We start from the raw sequence: 17,265 nt of genomic DNA, 5'->3' as shown, positions 1-17,265 counted from the left end.
CGGGGGTTCTGTCACGGACCCCAGCACCGGGAAGCGCCCGCCGGACCCCGCAGGACACGGGCAGCGGGCTGCCCGCCTGCCCCGCGGCCATTAGGCCCGGCGCACCGTGACCCCCCTCTCCCTCTTCGCCCCCCCTCCGCCGCCATCAGCCGCGGGGGCGGGGGCGGCCGCCCCGTTCTGCCCCGCTCCCCCCCGGCCGCTCGCCCCCGTCGCGGGGGGAGCGCGGCAGCGGCGGTCCGCCATATTCCTGCCTCACCACGCCCGCGGAGCCGAGCCATTGAAAAGCCGGGCGAGCCCAGCCCCTGCCTGCCTCCTCTTCCTCTCCGGCGGCTGCCCTCCACCCGCCCCCTCTGCCGTCCTTACTGTCAGGGCCGCGCCGCGCCGTGCCGTGCCGGGCGGCGGCAGCTCTCCCCGGCAGGAGGCTCCGCCGCCGGGAGGCTTCCCCCCGCCGGGCTGCGGCTGGCGAGCGAGGGGAGCGGCGGGGACATGCGTGTGCGGCGGCGGGGGGCAGGGCTCGGCGGGCGGTAGCGCTCCGGCGGCGGGCGGGGTGGTCGCGGGGGAAGGGGGGCGAGGGGCGGCGGCGCCGAGCGGCGGGGCTCGGCCGGGGAGCGCCGCTGCCGCCGCGGTGGATGTGTCGGTGCTGTTCGGTGCGTGATTTCGCGGAGAGGAGGAGCTGGAAGCGGCGGGCGTCGGAGGCAGGCAGCGGGGAGCCGTGCCGCCGCCGGCCCTGCCTCTCTCTCCGCCCGTGGCACCGAGGCGGCTCCCTGCGCCTGCCCGGCGGGGGCTCCCGGGCACCGAGCGCCCGCGTCCCCCGCGGCTTGGTGCGGCGGCGGGGTGCGCGTGCGAGCGAGTGTGTGCGAGTGTGAGTGCGTGCGTTTTTAGGGGGGTGGGGGTTGTGTCTGAACCGGCTAGGAAGAATGACTCTGGAGTCCATCATGGCGTGCTGCCTGAGCGAGGAAGCCAAGGAAGCCCGGCGGATCAACGACGAGATCGAGCGGCAGCTGCGCCGGGACAAGCGGGACGCCCGCCGGGAGCTGAAGCTGCTGCTGCTGGGTGAGTGCCGGCTGCCGCCGCCCGGACGGGCCTGGCCCGGCCCGGCTCGGCTCGGCTCGGCGCGGTGCGGGCCGCCGCCGGCATGCACGGCCGGGAGCCGCCGGGGAGCACCCCGGGCATCGCCGCCGCCGCCCCGGGCTCCCCCCGGCCCGGCGCCGCCGGCGCCTTACATGGCGGGGCTGCGGCCGGGGCGGCGGCGGGGCCGCTTCGGCTCGGCTCGGCTCGGCTCCCCCCGGGCGCTCGGCCTCGGCCTCGGCGGGGAGCCGCCGTCCGTGCCCCCGCGTGCGGGCATCGCCGGGGAGCCCGCAGCCGGGCGCGGGAGGGGGCGGTGTGGGGGGGAAGCGGCCTTCCAAAATGGAGAGGGGAAGGAGGGCTGCGGAGCCCGGCGGTGGGTGCCGGGGTGGGCGTCGGAGCGCGGTGGCAGCGGGGATTAACGGGGGGCCTGGCGGGGGGAGTCGCTGTGCAGATGGATGGTGGCGGGCGTTAATATCTGCATTGTTCTGCGAGCCTCTCAAGGGTCGCTGGCTCGCTCGGCGTTGTTTTTTTTTTTTTTTTTTTTTTTAATATAGATATACATTAAGATTTTTATTTAATGATGTAAACTGGGATAAGGGGCTTGTGCTCAGATTGTAGACCGATTTTTTAAAAGCGGAAGGAAAAAGAAACCGTAAAGCCCTGCGTGCAGACAGGGAGGTGAAGAGTAACCCGAAGTATGCGGGAGGATGACAGGATCCTTAATGCCTCTGGAATCCACCCACCGGTCAGGAAATAAAATCTGTGGTATCGCTTCTCCCTCGTTAAAACAGAGGTCGTTGTTTTGGAGCCGCAAGTATTCAGAGGCAATGTTGATCTGACAGAAATTTGTCTCGTGTTAAAATAAACCTCTAGAATTAAGATACGTATATCCAGCGTGCACCACGCTGTTGTGTAGCGCCGGTGGCAATGCAGCTTCTGCCCAGGGCTCGCAGGCCTTGAAATATGTCTGCAGCCGCGCCTGGCGTGTGGATGAGCAGGGACGTGCCGCGAGGACGCGGGATGCGATGCTGAGGGTTCCTGTCACGGGTCACGTATGTGGCTTGTGCTGGGGCAGTAACCTGCCTTCTCTGCGAGGTAAGGAGGGTTGAAGGGAAAAGTCAGAGTTTATTTTAATGCTTCATACGAGCGTGTTATTCCCCGCTTTGTGAGGCAGAGCTTCTCTTCTGTGTGTGGAGGAGGGTGCTGGGATCCGTAACGAGTGTGGAATGGAAGTGGTGGAGACAGATGCAGCGCTTGCAGTAATAACAATCGGTCTCGTTTTGGCCTAATTCTGCTTGATGGAAGTGCGTGTTGTGACTGTTTCAGGATTCACAGAGGAGATAAAAGAGAAGTTAGATAGTTTCCATTTGTTTAGCTTTACGGATGCTGAAGTACAATTATTGAATGATAGATGTTTGCTTCAGGAGAGGGGCTGGCGTTTTTGACCTGTTTTCTCGAGTCCGTTTTTTCTTTTTTTTTCTGTCTTCTCCGGATATTTCTGGTGGTGAAGGTAGAGGTTTCTCCCAAGCTTCCGAAAATGCGTGAATTCTGTCAAATGGCACCAGCAGAGACTACCCAGAGAAGGAGTTCAGAGGTGCACTTCTGCAGTCGGTACTGCAGGCAGACCCGGTATTGCTTTCCAAGATCCACTCGCTGGTGATGTTGAGTGTTCAGGTTAGGGCTTCCCCATGGCATTGTCCAGGGCCATGTGGAAGGTGGTGACCTGGCGGGTGGACAGGCAGGAAGATGTCCCTTTGGAGGTGCTGGAGGAAGCTCACTAGGTTGCCTCTGTGAAAGCTTTCGACAGGTATTGCTGTAAAGCAGGAGTGGTAATGTGCGGATGAAGATGTGAGCAAGAGGTACTAGAAACCAGGAGGGGGTGAATGTTCTGCTCTATGCTAAACAGCGTGGCTGTATTTGGGTAATGAAACCAGTACAGAAATTACTACTGCACACTCATTTTTGGTGTTTCTCTTTGTCACCCTCTGTTATGTTTGACCGAAAGTCTGTGTGTCTGTGCAGCTGTTTGGATTAACACGTAATGATCTCATCTGGTAAAAAGCAGTACAGTGGTGAACCACTGTTGAAGTCGTGGGATTGGGTAGAGATTTGAGTTTCAATTCATAAGCAAATTTTGAGGAAAACTTTTCTTATTAGTGGTTTGTGCTAGGTGTATCACAGGACTTTTTTTAGTCACTCTCCCCACTTCCCCAGCATCTGCAGTTGCTCGGTTATTAAGGTCATGTTGATTTGTGGTCGTTTGTATTGTTATGAGATAGACAAAGACATCGTAGAAGTAGAAAAGTATTTATTAAAAACAGTGAGACTGGTAGCACAAAAAATATCGGAAACTGCTTAAAGTCATCTTTTATTATTTAAAAATTGACTGGATCCCCACTGTCCCATTGCATGACTCTTCCCTTCAAGACTTAAAGGACTTGAGGTGCTAGCATTGCTTAGCTGTCTTATATGTAAACATAGGGAAACTTTTTCTCTTCTCCCAAAGTGTCAACTCCTCAGTCCCACTTCATAAAGAGTTGTGGAACTTAAAAGCCTAAGTGGGTTAAAGGCTTTTGAAAATAGGACTGAGGTATGTCCTTTGGATCCAGAGGGGAGAACTAGCACGGCCTAAGCTGAGCCTTGTTAATTGACCATGCATGCTCTTCTGCACTTGCAATGTATCTGTGCAAAACCTGTTAACGTGAAGGGTTTTAAGGCACAAATAAGCACATCTGCACTATATTTCTACTTACTCTTGTTTGAAAATCAGACATATACGTGTGTGTGTGTGTGGAAATAATAATAATAAAAAAGCCGTTTGTGGATAAGAAGTCCCCCCCCCCTTCCACTGTGGAAAATACAGTGCTTCCTTGCAAAGTGAATTAGTTCCCTCCTAACTGTGCGAGTTAACGTTACCGAGTGACACGCACATGCTGTACTGGGTACGCCCTTTTGTGTATTAATAATGATATCTTTTTACTTTTCATAGGATCGGAGTTCAAAATGCTAAGTCATTTCTGGAAAACTTTTACTGTGTGCTAAGATTATTTTTAAGTATTAGTTTAAAAATAAACCTCTGTGATTAAACGTTAAAATACCACTTTTAGGTACTTTGTTGTGCATCATTGCTTAATTTTTGGAACAGATTAGAACAGGAAAAAAGGTTGTGGGTTTTTTGTTTTTTAATATTGTAATTCTAGCAAGTCAGAACTTAAAATACACACTGAAGGGTGTTACAAAGGCATACTAGTAGTTCTGCTAGCGCAGCTTGGCTGTAATATTTAGGCACTTTGGAACAAGTTCAGTCTTCCACTGAATTTGTTTTTAATCTCATGTATTTTCCAATTTCTTCTGGATTTCATTACTGCTGAACACTTTGTAAAACCCTATGATTGTTCTCCAGAGCTTAAAGCTGTTAATATCCATCCATTGTTTGCTGTTAGCTGTAAAAACACTTATATTATTTTTATAGCTGGAAAGAAATGAGGTGTTTGAATGTTTTATATTGGTGTAAGCCAAGCAAAATGTAGAGCATTTGTCATGCTTGTACATATATGCTTAAAACACATACTTATTCTTAAACAAATTCTTAGAGACATGTGCTTTAATTTTTCTGTATAGCATTTTGACTGTCATCCATAGAAATTTTCCATGGTCTCAGAAAGCAGCCCTTGGGCCTGGGTGATAGCTTGTAGCCATAAACTTCAGTCCTGGATGTTCTCTCAGTGCCCTGCCTGTATTCATATCGCACGCTGTTTTCTCAGTGGGAAATGCCTTGCGTGTGTAAGAAAATAACTCGCAGTGTCATGCGAGTTGGCTAGGTATGTCTGTATGCCTGTGAAAACCATGGCCAAGAGAGGTGTTGGAGGGCCTGACAGTGTATTTACTGTTTTCCACCCTATTTGCTGGTAGCATCACGTGCAAAACATGTTTTTTAAGAGGCGTGTGTTCCCTACGTGTGAGACGACAGGTGTGTCAGCGAAGACGGGTGCCTGAGATGCATGTCCATTTATTCCGTGCGTTACCAGAGGAAATGGGTGGAGGAAAAGCCATTTGAGTTAGTGTGAACGGCAGCCAGGCTGATGTGGAAAGAAGCGTTTGAACATAGGGTGAATATATCCAGGGGTATGTGTGCAGGGTATGTGTGCGTTTGTTTTCCTCGGCCAGCCGAATTAAAGATTCACATGCACAACTCAGTGAGTTAGCAAGGGCTTAGACTTTCTTTAAATCACTTGAAGAGGAAGTGAGTCCATTAAGCCAACAATGGAGTACACTGGTTTTATATAACTTTTTCATCAGCTGGAGAAACAAGCAAGCTTCCTTATTTTTCCTGCAGCTGAGCTGCTGCCTGTGGTTTCTTGAAATGGGACAGGGCAGGGTGGCAGTTTTTTACAGAAGGCGTTGCAGTAAATCTCTGCTGGTGTATTGCAGCTCAGATGTGTGGCTTGGAATGTGGATGCGTGAAAATGAGAATTCTGTGAGGCTGTACATAGATGAATTTCCTGTTTATATGTATATGACCAAATGTTGGAGGTCTGGCCACACATTGGCGTGTTTTTGTTTTTCTTTTTAAACTGTAAGTTTGTTGCAGTTACTAAACAAAAACAAATTTCTGCTAAGTACAAATTTGACTAGCTAGGCAGAGCAAGTCGTGTAAGGGAAATGCGGGTATTAAATAGACATACAGTGTGTGGCTACTGACGTGAACTGTCTGTGAGCGTTATTGGGCTTGCTGACCATAAGTGCCAGAAAGCAGTTTTAAAGCCAAATTCATATGAAATTCTTGGTGGGCAGGAGGTCTGTGCATACACACCAGGGCAATGTAATGTAAGGTATTATTTTAAAATCCTGTAGTGAGCAGAGACTTTCTGCTGAGTCCATTTCAGTGCTTTTATCTTCAGAAGAGCAGCATTCAACAGAGAGGTTCAAGTACACCTTGAGTATGTTTAAATATGTTTTCCTGTAGTGAAGCCCTTAATTGTGTTTGCAAAAATGAACTAGTTATATTCATGGCCTGCATATTTTTGGTAGGCTCTTGTGTGGCTGTTTTGCAGCTGTATGTCTTGGTTTCTTTAACTGCAAAATTGGAGTGATAGTAAAAACTTAGATACTTGCTATTGATCAGCAACACTCTGCACTTGTGGAGTTAATAACCTGAAGTGCTGCATCTTGTTAAGAACAGGTTAGGCAATAAGTTGAGATCAATTTCAGGCATGCACCTGTGACCAAGTCCTTTGTAAAATTTTGGAGTCTTATTTGCATTCCCGCTTGGTGTTTGTCTTCTGCTCCTTTCCCTGTTACAATCTGAAATGCCTGTACAAGTAGGCAGTCTCCCTGCAGAACGAAGTCAGGTGATAGCACACGTTTCACTTGTGCGTAGGAAACAAGCGAGTGCTGATACTGGGTAGTGTGTTTTGATTGACTGCTTTCTATGGTTTATGTTAAACCAGAGAAGTTGAAATGAACAGATACTTAATGTACATCCTGACATGTGCTGTAACTAGATTGGTAAGTATCTCTTATTTAGACTGCTTTCCTAATACGACCCTGTAGGGGCCATATAATGACATGCAGTGTCATTCTGGATGCAAAATACTTTGAATTAATTCCATCATATATAGCTGTCTGTGTGTGTATATATATATGTATATATAAAATCATTTGAGGAAAACCTAAGTCATCACTTTGGTCTCACTGTGAATCACAGCATAGTCTAGGTTGGAAGAGACCTCCAAGATCACCGAGTCCAACCTCCGACCTAACGCTAACAAATCTTCCACTAAACCATATCCCTAAGCTCTACATCTAAACGTCTTTTAAAGACCTCCAGGGATGGTGACTCAACCACTTCCCTGGGCAGCCTATTCCAACGTCTAACAACCCTTTCAGTAAAGAATTTCTTCCTAATATCCAACCTAAACCTCCCCTGGCACAACTTTAGCCCATTCCCCCTCATCATGTCACCAGACACATGATGCCATGATTTCACCTTTGCTGGGAGAAAAAATACATACTTTATTGTTGCTGTTTTGGCTTTACTTCATTAGAAGCAGTCTACACCCACTGACAAGGTTCAATACGAACCTAGTCTAGGGCCTCAATAATCAAAGAATTCTGATTAATATAATTAAATTAATATGTCAGAGAGCCAAAGGAGCCCAGATTTGTCTCTCACATTAAAGAACAGTATGAAATTAGTGCAGGAGGGAAAAGTATATGCTGAGCAAAAGAATCTCCTGAAAAGAGACATTTGGGCATGTGATGCAATGTTAAATAAACTACTTTTTAGCTACTTTAGATAGGTTTTTTTTTTTGTATAATGGCAATGCCAGTATCATAAGGGAAAGTATTTTTTTTGAAATAATATGGCAATCTGCAAAATTAATCCCAAGAAGGTGTGAAATAACATTATGCAGTAGATGTGATTAATGGTAATTAATGTTGTTGCAGTAACAGAGTACTATAAACACTGAGCATTTTTTTTCTTGCCCTGCTGAATGGCATAACACTCAAGACAGATCTGTTCTTACACTCAAATACTGCCATGTACGAACAGCTCTTATGAATGAAAGTTATGGAAGCCTTTCAGCATTCACTTTTTATTTGCTTTAATTATTCTTGTAAGATGTCCAACTGGCAAGAACCAAGAGCAGTGAGGTGGTACAAAACTGAGAAAGATCTTGAATGTCTGAAATACCTGGGAAGCCATGTATTTGGTGTTCTTAGCATCACAGGTGGAAGCAAGTGTCAGGCTTTTAGGTACTGTTAAGGAAATTGGATGCATTAATACTGGAGGGCACGAATCTAAGAGATACCACAGTTTAGAAAGTCCAGAAATTCCTGGGGGAGTTCCAGGAACAGTCAAAATGTTTTTCAAGCTGAATTAAAGATTAAATCTTCAGTGTTCTGAAAACAAATTGTTCCCCCTATAAGTAATGTTGATACAGACACTGAACTGAGGGGTGATTGTCTAAAGATTTTGGCCTTTGTGGGCTTTCAGAGAACAAATTGCATGGAATAATCAAACTATTTAATTTGCAGACTGTTCAATGTTCAGAGCTGGGTCAGTTCTGCAGAGTTTTATCACAGAGCCCATGCACAGATGCAGTTGCCAGCAGAGGAGTGCGGTTGTTGATCTTCTTTCTGCATTTGAGAAGGTGGTGTGGTGTCTGGCTATGCCAGAGGCAAAAATGAAACCCATCAAACAAGATTCTGCCTTTATCAATCTGTTCAAGCGGTTTGTCCAACAAGCTACAGATATGGATGATGTGGTTTAGGCAAGTCCCACAGTGGTGGTTCACCTTATCCTTCCCCAAAGGGGAGGCGATGTGTAATACGTGCACAGCCTGAATAAAGCAGCAGGACATCGGAAGCCTTCTGGAAGGTTAAGTGGAAAAGCTAGGAGCGGTGGTATTGCTGCTGCCTTTGCACGGCTGAGCTGTGTGTTAGCTCTTCGTCTCAGAACTGTGTTACTCATGAGGCAGGTTAACCCACTGTGCACATGGGAGAAGCTTCTGGTAGGAATGGGGCTGGGTAGTTTTGTCTGGTGCCTGGGGCTGGAGCTGGTGTGATTTCTCCACAAAGAAGGTAAATGCTTACTAAAGGTCCCATCCTCTTCGATCGTCTATGCATTCTGTTTTATACCTGGAGAAAAGTGGTGGTGGTTCCTGTTGAAATGCTTCAGGATTCACCCCCTGGTTATCAAATATCCATTGAAGGACGGCTTGTTTTTCCTTGAGGAAACCTGTGGAAAGGGCAGTCATCGTTTGAAATATATTTTCTTTACCTTTATTCTAAAATCTTCTACAAAGAAATCAAAGGAGTTAGATCCTTAACTCTTTTGAAGTTAACTGAAAATAGAGCTCTAATGTTGGAAAGTGTCACCAAATGGGCATCAGTGTTTTTTTTTTCTGGATGCACTTAGTTGACTTCAAGTTGAATCCAAAATAAGAGCTTAGGTTAACTATTCTGTAGGTGCTTGATGTGGTTGGACGTGATGGAGACCCAACCAGTTACAGATCCTTTCAGTGAACAAGGATTGAGAGCTTAGAAACAACTGTTGTAGTTATGATACAGCCGTAATATCAACCAAAAATAAAAATCACCTTCTTGCTTATAGATTTAATAACTAATGTTCTAGGTAATAAAATTTGTCTTAGATAAGTTTTGAAATTCACCATGTTAGACTATACGGTACTTTCCCCTTGTGGCACAGAGTGCACGTTACTACTTAGTCTTGTGTGTATGCCTGCTGCTGTACCTGAGCTGTGTTGTGTGTCCCCACTGGCTGCTGGTGTACTGCTTCTTGCTGCTCAGCTAATTCATTGCTCGACCAGCTGCAGGCTCAAAAGAAGCAAGACAATCTTTGGCAAGAATCCTCATACAGAATGAGAACATCTCTGTAAGTTAAGGAGGCTTGCTTTTCTTTCCTTGTTCTACAAACCCATCACTGGAGAGGTTTTTTTTTTGTTGTTGTTTTTTTAAACTCTTGGGTCTTCAGTGTTCATGTTAATTACCTTGCTCATATTAATGTCGGAAAAGAATGCCTGAGGCTATTCCAGCCCATGTTTCTGGGTAAATGGAAGTCATCCAGAATGTCAAAGAGAAAGAAGGTTTCTGTGGCAGCAACTGCTAACCTGTAAGGCCAACAAAACTCAAATGCATAGAAGCTGGAAAAGACATCGTAATTCCTTTTGCTTCTTAGGAGCTGGAAAGGCTTGGGCAGCTGAGGATCAAATGTGAATTTTATTTTTCTGTAGTTACAAATATGAAGTGTGCTGCTTGTGTCTTAACAAGACCAGAGCAGTAATAGCAGTGGAAAATAAATACTGAAAATGTTAGAGATACCTGAACAATTTCTTTCAAGTTCTTATGTTACCATCCAGGTATGTGTCTGATCTGATGTTTCCCCTTGTGGAACATGTCTGGAAGGTGTTGAAATCAGCATTTAGTTGATAGTGAGAACCTTTGAAAGGTGCTTGCAAAAAAATAAAAATGAAATTAAAAATTGACTGAGTTAATCTTTTAGGAGAGAAATAATACAGATTCATACAACACTTTATACTTCTGCATCTTTTGTTGTGTGTGTAAAAAGGGAATAATGGTAGCCTGGAAACTGAGATACTCTATGGTGCTGTTGAAAAAGCCCCAAAAGCAAAACAAATGGTCCTGCAGTTGTCTTTAAATAGCTATGGTTAAACTTTCTCTTGCTCCTTGCTGTTTTGTGTATTTGTTGTCAGATTCTGAGACTTGGAAATATTTTCCGGCAGACCAACATTTGTCTTCCCGTGTCAATCTGTCCTGTCCCAGTGCTGCTGTTTTTTGTTGGAAGTAGCTCTGATGCTTGCACCTTGTTGTCTTGAAAAAGGAAGACACGAGTGCGGGCCACCAAGCAGCCATCTGACTTCTTGATCACTGCTGAGCTGGTGCAGTCCTGAAAGAGGTCAGAGTGCCTTTAGCTCACTACCATTCCCCTGATCCACCAACGGGGTCACTTTTCAGTCAACTTTTATGGGGGAGAATTACAGGTGCTGCACATCATGTTGAAAGGATTTCATGTAAATCCCTCATGAGAAACATTTTTGATGTGTAGCATGTTTTATAATTCCCCCACCCCCAATATGGGGGTCTTCCCTGGCGACTCTAAAACTCAGTCAGGTTTATAACTTACAGAGCTTTAGTAATCATTAATGTCCTAGAAATAATGATTTTATTTCTTCAGCACTTGATCGCTGGATAATACAATATTTTTTTCCTCTGAAATTGCATCTAAACTTTTTTTCCCTGTAGTGTGCCTGGAATGTTGCGAAGAAACACCAGTATTTTTGTGCGGTGTTCAGTTTCCTTATGGTGTCTGTTTATCTCAGCAATTAAATGGCAAATAAATTGAAGGAGATAATAAACATTTACTCTGATCCACGAAAAGATGGATGTCACTGAAATGACTGTTTCTCCTGTGTTAGCAGCTGATTTCATAGAAATGCAGAATGGACAATTTAGGAGTAAATTTGCTTTTATCAAAATAAAAAATAGAATGTTTTCTGGAAATAGGACTAAGATTCATTGAAATTTAGGTATAACTGCAGTTAGGCATGTTTGATTTAGTTCTGATGCTAGCGTCAGTGATATTTTACTTTCAGAGATGGCTTGGCTTGTGATTGTCTTCAATTGGCCGGTAATACCATCTGTATTCATAGGAATCTAAAAACATTCTCTGTCCAGACTAATTTTTGTTCTCTGGGGGTTTATTTACTTAATTCCATTCATTCTTCTTATCTGTAAGACACGATAATGAATTCTGATTCAGTGGGGTTTTGTTCTGTGTTGGGCTGTATAACAGTGAAATATGCTTTTATTAATTATTAAATCTAGTTAGGGTTAAGAGTTATGGTAATCTCTAAAGATTTTAGCCTTTGAACCAAAGCCAGATAAACACTGTGTACAGGCATTGCTAATAGTTTAATTGTAGCTGTACTCCCAATGACAAATGCAAACCTCAGACATTTAACAGAGAAGTTAATATGTATGCTTTGAAATTGTTTCTTGTGAAGAAACTTCTGATACAAGCATTCCTTGGGTAAAGGTATTCTTGGGCTTGTGGTTTACTACCATGTTAATTCTGTTAGTGCAGCTTTTGCTTTTCTCAGGGACAATGCCTGGGCTGAATCTTTTGATTTAGGGTCCTCCTTCATCGACAATTTCATGTAACAATGTGGGAAGCATAGTATATAAATTTTTTTATGGCATTCCTTTGTCTGTGGGGTTTTCCCATTAGTATACAACCAGTAAAAGAGGAGGAGATACATCTCTTACATTGTTTAAAGAGGCAAAATAAGTTTTGTTCTTCCTTGGTAATTATGCAGTAGTATTGTATGTGTGACTTGTTGAGCTGGTACGTCTCATTCTTATAATAGAGCAGCCTAAAAAGAAGGGGGAAAAACCCACCATGGTAGTGTTTTTTAATGTCTTTGCTTTACATTTTTGTTGTTCGTATCTCCAAGGAATTATGTCGTTTTTCTGGAATAATCCATACCTGGAGAAACACGTCATCACCTTTCATGCTTGTATGTTTTGTTTGTCTTGTTTTCATGATACAAAGCTCCTTCTGCATGATGACATGAAATTCACTATTACCTTCCCACTTGTTTGTAGGATTCTTGGGTGCAAAGAGCCCAAACTCTGGGGAGTGGTTAGAACTAGAGCTATATGGAAGACCAATGTTTTTTGTTGACTTGTTTTGTTAAACAATATTTCAACCTACCAATCTAGACTATAATTTGCATTTCGTTATATATATGTATACATATTGATGCTGGATTCATGGCTTTCAAGGTTTCTTGTGTGATTTTTGTTTGCTTTTAGGGAGGGAGAATTTTTTTTTTGAGCCAAAGGAGTGTTGCTCCACAAAAAGCTAGCAGCCTGTCTGTTAACCTGTTTATTTACTATGGAATTTACTGTCTGACATTAAATAAAACATGAGAAATAAAACAGTTACACAGGTCATGGTATAAATCCATAATATTATTGAGCATTACACTTACCTTCTTTTTGTCCTTAAGGCTGTTAGTATTTAAACAAAGAAAAAAAGTGTTCAAGGCTCAGTCTGGGTGTCCATAGTTCTGGATAGTTCATAGCTCGATCCTAACTTAAACCGTGGGATGGATTTTCTAAGGCTTCAGTCATTTGCATAGCTCTTCCGTCTCCTTTCCAGCTCTTCAAGATCATTGCAGAAATACATGGAAGAAGAATCAAACATTCGTGTATGTGTGTGTGTGTGTGTATATATATATGTATATGTATATATAAGTACAGGACTAGAATTCCTCTTTTGCTCATTGAGATGCCACTGTTAGGGTGCATTCAAGGAATGCAACAGCCATCTTAGCCACAGAATTAAACCAGTCATATTCAGCTGACTATCTGCCATAAGTAAAATACTCTTCAGAAGCCAAAATAATGGCTTTTTAGTGTTGGTTCATTCCCTGTTTAACACCCTTAAATTTAACAGTATTCAACATGCGTAGTCTTTTTGTGTTTCTGTCTTACAGGTTGTGCTAATTAATTCTTAGCATCTTGTCCTCTTCGTAATTTACAATTCCACAGCTCTTATGTGACATATAGATATTGTCAGTAATAATTCATTGCTATTTTTTTTTGTCTTGTGGTTAAAAACATCTCTTAACACTAATCCTAATATCGCTGGGATCCTGATTTGATGTAATTTAATAGTTACTGTTTAAAAAACTCTTATTTAATGCGTGTTAATGCATGCTGTGTTGATTTGTTGTATGATCCCAAATCACTCACTCAGCATATACCTAGTGCCTCAAAATCACTGACTTTGTACACCAAACTATTTGAGCTGTTGTAACCACATAGCTCCTGATATTCACTCTCTCCTCACTCCTTTCTGTCCTTATTTCAAGAATTATGAAGCGCCTTCCTAGGCGCTTCTAAAACTCTCTTTCAGGGATGTCTGGACCTGCTGAGTAACAGTGTTCTAACATTAGTAAATCTTCTGCCTTATTTATCTGCAGTGGGTGCTATAGTAGAGATGCTTTCACTGTCATTATAAATTTGATCTGTTTTCCTAAAAACAAAACAGATATTTACAAATATTGCATGGATTTTTCTCTGTTCACACTAAGTGTTCTGTGAGCAACTTAGCAAGGGACCAGTGCTGTTCTAAGTGCTTTGTGATATAAAATGTGGAGACTGATGTGGAGCCTGAGGGTTTCTTAATTTACTCTATTAGCAGTTTTTGAAATTTCCTAAAATCTTGGTTTCCCTATACAGTGTTCTATTTTTATCTCCCCGCCTATCAAGATTGCTTTGATTATTTTTTTTCTTGTTCTGTGGAATCAAGGCTGTCTAGCTATTCAAAAAAAGTTCTGAAATTACTCTGTTCTCATGTTAAGTCTGTATCCAGTTTTCCCTTGTAGTTCTGTCATGAAACAACATGCCTGTCACATACCTATATTACTGGTTTTGGACTTCTTTTGTTTACACACCCAATGGAATCAAGTCATGCTCACATGCTGTAAAAGTTACTCTTGACTGTAGTTCTGCCACAAGTTCTTTTTCTTAAGAAGTATGTCTTCATGGTGCTTTTCTGTTTTAGAGAAATCTAACTTGTAAACTTAGAGAAACGCCAAGGTAACTTGCCTGAGAACTTCAGTATCAAATACATGGCCATGGGAGATCCTGCTTTCCTTTTCATTGAAGTGTTTGAGGACACAGATGTCTGTCCCATCACCTATGACTTAATCACTTGCCACTGTACCAGCTTTTGCATCAATTTTTCTCTATTAGAATTTAAACTAACTAAAGATACTAACAAAATACTAAAGATCGCTGGCAGCAATCCAATTCAGAAGAATAAGAAAGATCATCACTGAACTTTTACTCGTGTAAATATTTGCTTCAGTTATGGCATTCTGTTCAAATTTGCATCCATATATTAGCAATTCTTTAAGTTTCTCACCTAGGCATCTAGATTTTTTATATGAACAGTTGAGAATTTTTCTCCTTTGATTAACTTAAAGTTATTTTCATTTTCTGCTTTAAATTTATGCCTTTTGTCCTTCTCCCATTTGTCACTTTTAATGGTGCTATGATATTCCAGCCTCTCTGGCCAGCATGCCTTTTCAACGTATTTATTTTCCACCTTTTCATATTTTCCACCTTTTCTGAAAGTGAAAGCTACCCAAATTTTACAACTCCATCTTCCACAGTAATCCAGTGACTGGTCCCCAGAACAAAACTCTTATCATATATATTCTTTATCTATCTAGGAGTTTTCCTGTAGGTTATTCTGTTCTGGTATGGAACAGAAATGTTCAGACAGGGTGTCAGGGTAGTACGTAGTGGATATTTAGGTATTCATTAATTCACAAGTTACAGATTAATTTGTTTCATAGCAAGTAATGAAGTGTCATCAGTGGCTACTCACTGATGGCTGTAGGCACGTGTTCAACTTTGGTGTCATTATCGATGTTAAATAAAGTCCCTTGATCTACTTGAAGGCACTCTCTTGCTTCCAAATAGTGCACTGTATTGGAATAGCTGTCCGAGCTGTCTGTGCCTGCACCTGGGGGTGCCTGCAGGCTTCTCCTGCATTGCTGCATGCACAGTGCTTTTGGCTCATCTACTTCATGAGCACAGTATGACTATATGCCAGTGCCTTTGTGTAATGGGCAGCACTTAGTGAATGCTTGGCAGCAGCTGCTTAGCCATTCTGTGAAATATGAAAACAGCTTGAGGTTGCATCTTGAGACAGACTGACTTTAGAGGCCTGTTATGAGGAATTCTGCATCTTCTGCAGAGGCATCAGGTATATCCTTAAGAGCTGGGTGATTATTTTTATCAAGGAGGAACTGTATGTGCCAGGACTTAGCTGCAGTTGGAAAGCTGTGATGCTTACAGGATCCCTTCTCTCACTTAACCACAGTCTAGCTTTCAGACTTTCATGGACACAGACTTAAATCTCACCAAGAGGACTTGAGGCACATAGGACTAGTACTTGTGGGAGTAGGTCTCCACAGGCCCATAGGAGAACAGCAGGTTTTGCATAATTTTCAGACAGACTAACACAGTTGAAGCGTGGCTGGGACTTGATTTTTCCTGTCCGACACTGACAGAGATGCAGGCTGAGCTCCTGTACCCCCTGGAAAAATGTATTCATCTCCAGAAGCACTCAGACCTGTGCTTATTCTGCCTGGTGAACAGTGAGTTTGAGGTTAGGCTCCCCAGTACAAGAGAGGCACAGACATCCTGCAGAGAGTTCAGCAAAAGGTGATGGGGATGATGAAGGGACTGGGGCATCTCTCCTATGAGGAGAGGCTGAGCGAGCTGGGGGAGGAGGGTGCTCAGGGGAATCTCATCAACATTTATGATCTATGAATGCCTGAATGGAGGATGCAGAGAAGAGAGAGCCAGGCTCTTTTCAGTAGGGCATCTTGATAGAACAAGAGGCAGTGGGCACCAACTGGAGCACGGGAGGTTCCTTCTGAACATCAGGAAGCACTTCCTTACGTTGTGGGTGATGGAGCCCTGGCACAGGTTGCCCGGAGAGGCTGTGGGCTGTCTTCCCCTTGGAGATCTTCAGAAGCTGCCTGGACATGGTCCTGGGCATCCTGCTCAATATGTCCCTGCTTGCGGAGGCAGATTGGACCAGATGTGGTGCAGATGTGTATCATCTGTGGCCAGTTTACCCAGACTTACCAGAAGCAGTGTGGGGGACATCCCATAGCATTCACATCTCTCTGTGCTGCCACTCACATAGCAGTTGCTCGTATGCCTATGGGTGTACCGCGAATCATTCTGGAGACACTCAGAGCCGCTGTGAATGACTACTTGGAGGAGAATCAATAAAAACCTTAGTTTGCAGTTTGGAGGTCTTCCGGTGGTGTGATACCAGTGTGTTTCTTGGGGAGCAGAAGTCTGTACTGCTTAAGCCTGTCTTCTGGCAAAGAAAGCAGGGTATCTTGTTGCCATGGGTTATGGGCTGTGTTGGGTAGCACAGGGCCGTCTTCCAGCCGATCCCTGAGTATCTGCAGGAGTGAGGCAGGCTGTAGCTTCGAGGAGTTGGCTGTAGGCTGAGGCCTAATTCAGTGTCAGTATCCCCAGTGGTGTCAGCATCATTATGTGAGGTAGGGCATTATGGTGTAACAATTTATAAATCATTTTAATCACAGCAGGAGTGAAACCCTCCAGTTCAGGCACACATGCTTTGGCAGTGTCCTAACATCATACGTGAGGTGCTTGCATGATGCTAGCTGTGCAGGTATGCCCAGACCAAAACTCCCCAGACCAGTACCAAAACATGCTGATAAATTAAGTTGGTTGTGGTCATAAGCTCAGTTGTTTTTCCCAGTGCTCAGAAGTGCCTGTTCAGGGGCAGGAAACTCCCCTTTCAACACTTATCACCAACAGAGCTGTGCTACAAGGCCAGGAGATTAATGGAAAGACTAGGGTCAGTTTCCCCCACAAAGCAGACATGTGAGGGGAAAGATTTAAGATTCAGCATCTCTCTACAGAGGAACAGTGTGCCAAGCATCAGTGTATTCTAAAATACATACAAATGTTTTTGAAACTTCCAGCTTGTGCAGCTAAGGTTACTCTGAGATTATTGGAAAAGATGGGCGGTGAGGAAGAAGTGCACAGACTGCCTGTCTGTAGCCCTGCTACATTCAGGCC

At 44.1% G+C, this 17,265-nt stretch overlaps 1 protein-coding gene across 1 annotated transcript in view; it reads left to right on the top strand.

Moving 5' to 3' along the window:
• Positions 1-767: 767 nt before the first annotated feature.
• Positions 768-17,265, top strand: part of LOC118156017 (guanine nucleotide-binding protein G(q) subunit alpha) — a 133,812-nt gene continuing 117,314 nt past the window's right edge. Inside the window, exon 1 of the mRNA XM_035309757.1 lies at positions 768-1,053. Coding sequence (XP_035165648.1) covers positions 918-1,053 — 136 coding nt within the window. The 5' untranslated portion in view covers positions 768-917. The remainder of the gene's footprint in view (positions 1,054-17,265) is intronic.

This window comes from Oxyura jamaicensis, chromosome Z (genome assembly GCF_011077185.1).
Source record: "Oxyura jamaicensis isolate SHBP4307 breed ruddy duck chromosome Z, BPBGC_Ojam_1.0, whole genome shotgun sequence".
NCBI lineage: Eukaryota > Metazoa > Chordata > Aves > Anseriformes > Anatidae > Oxyura > Oxyura jamaicensis.
The sequence above is the reverse complement of the archived record's forward strand: the minus strand, read 5'-3'. Positions and strand labels throughout refer to the sequence as shown.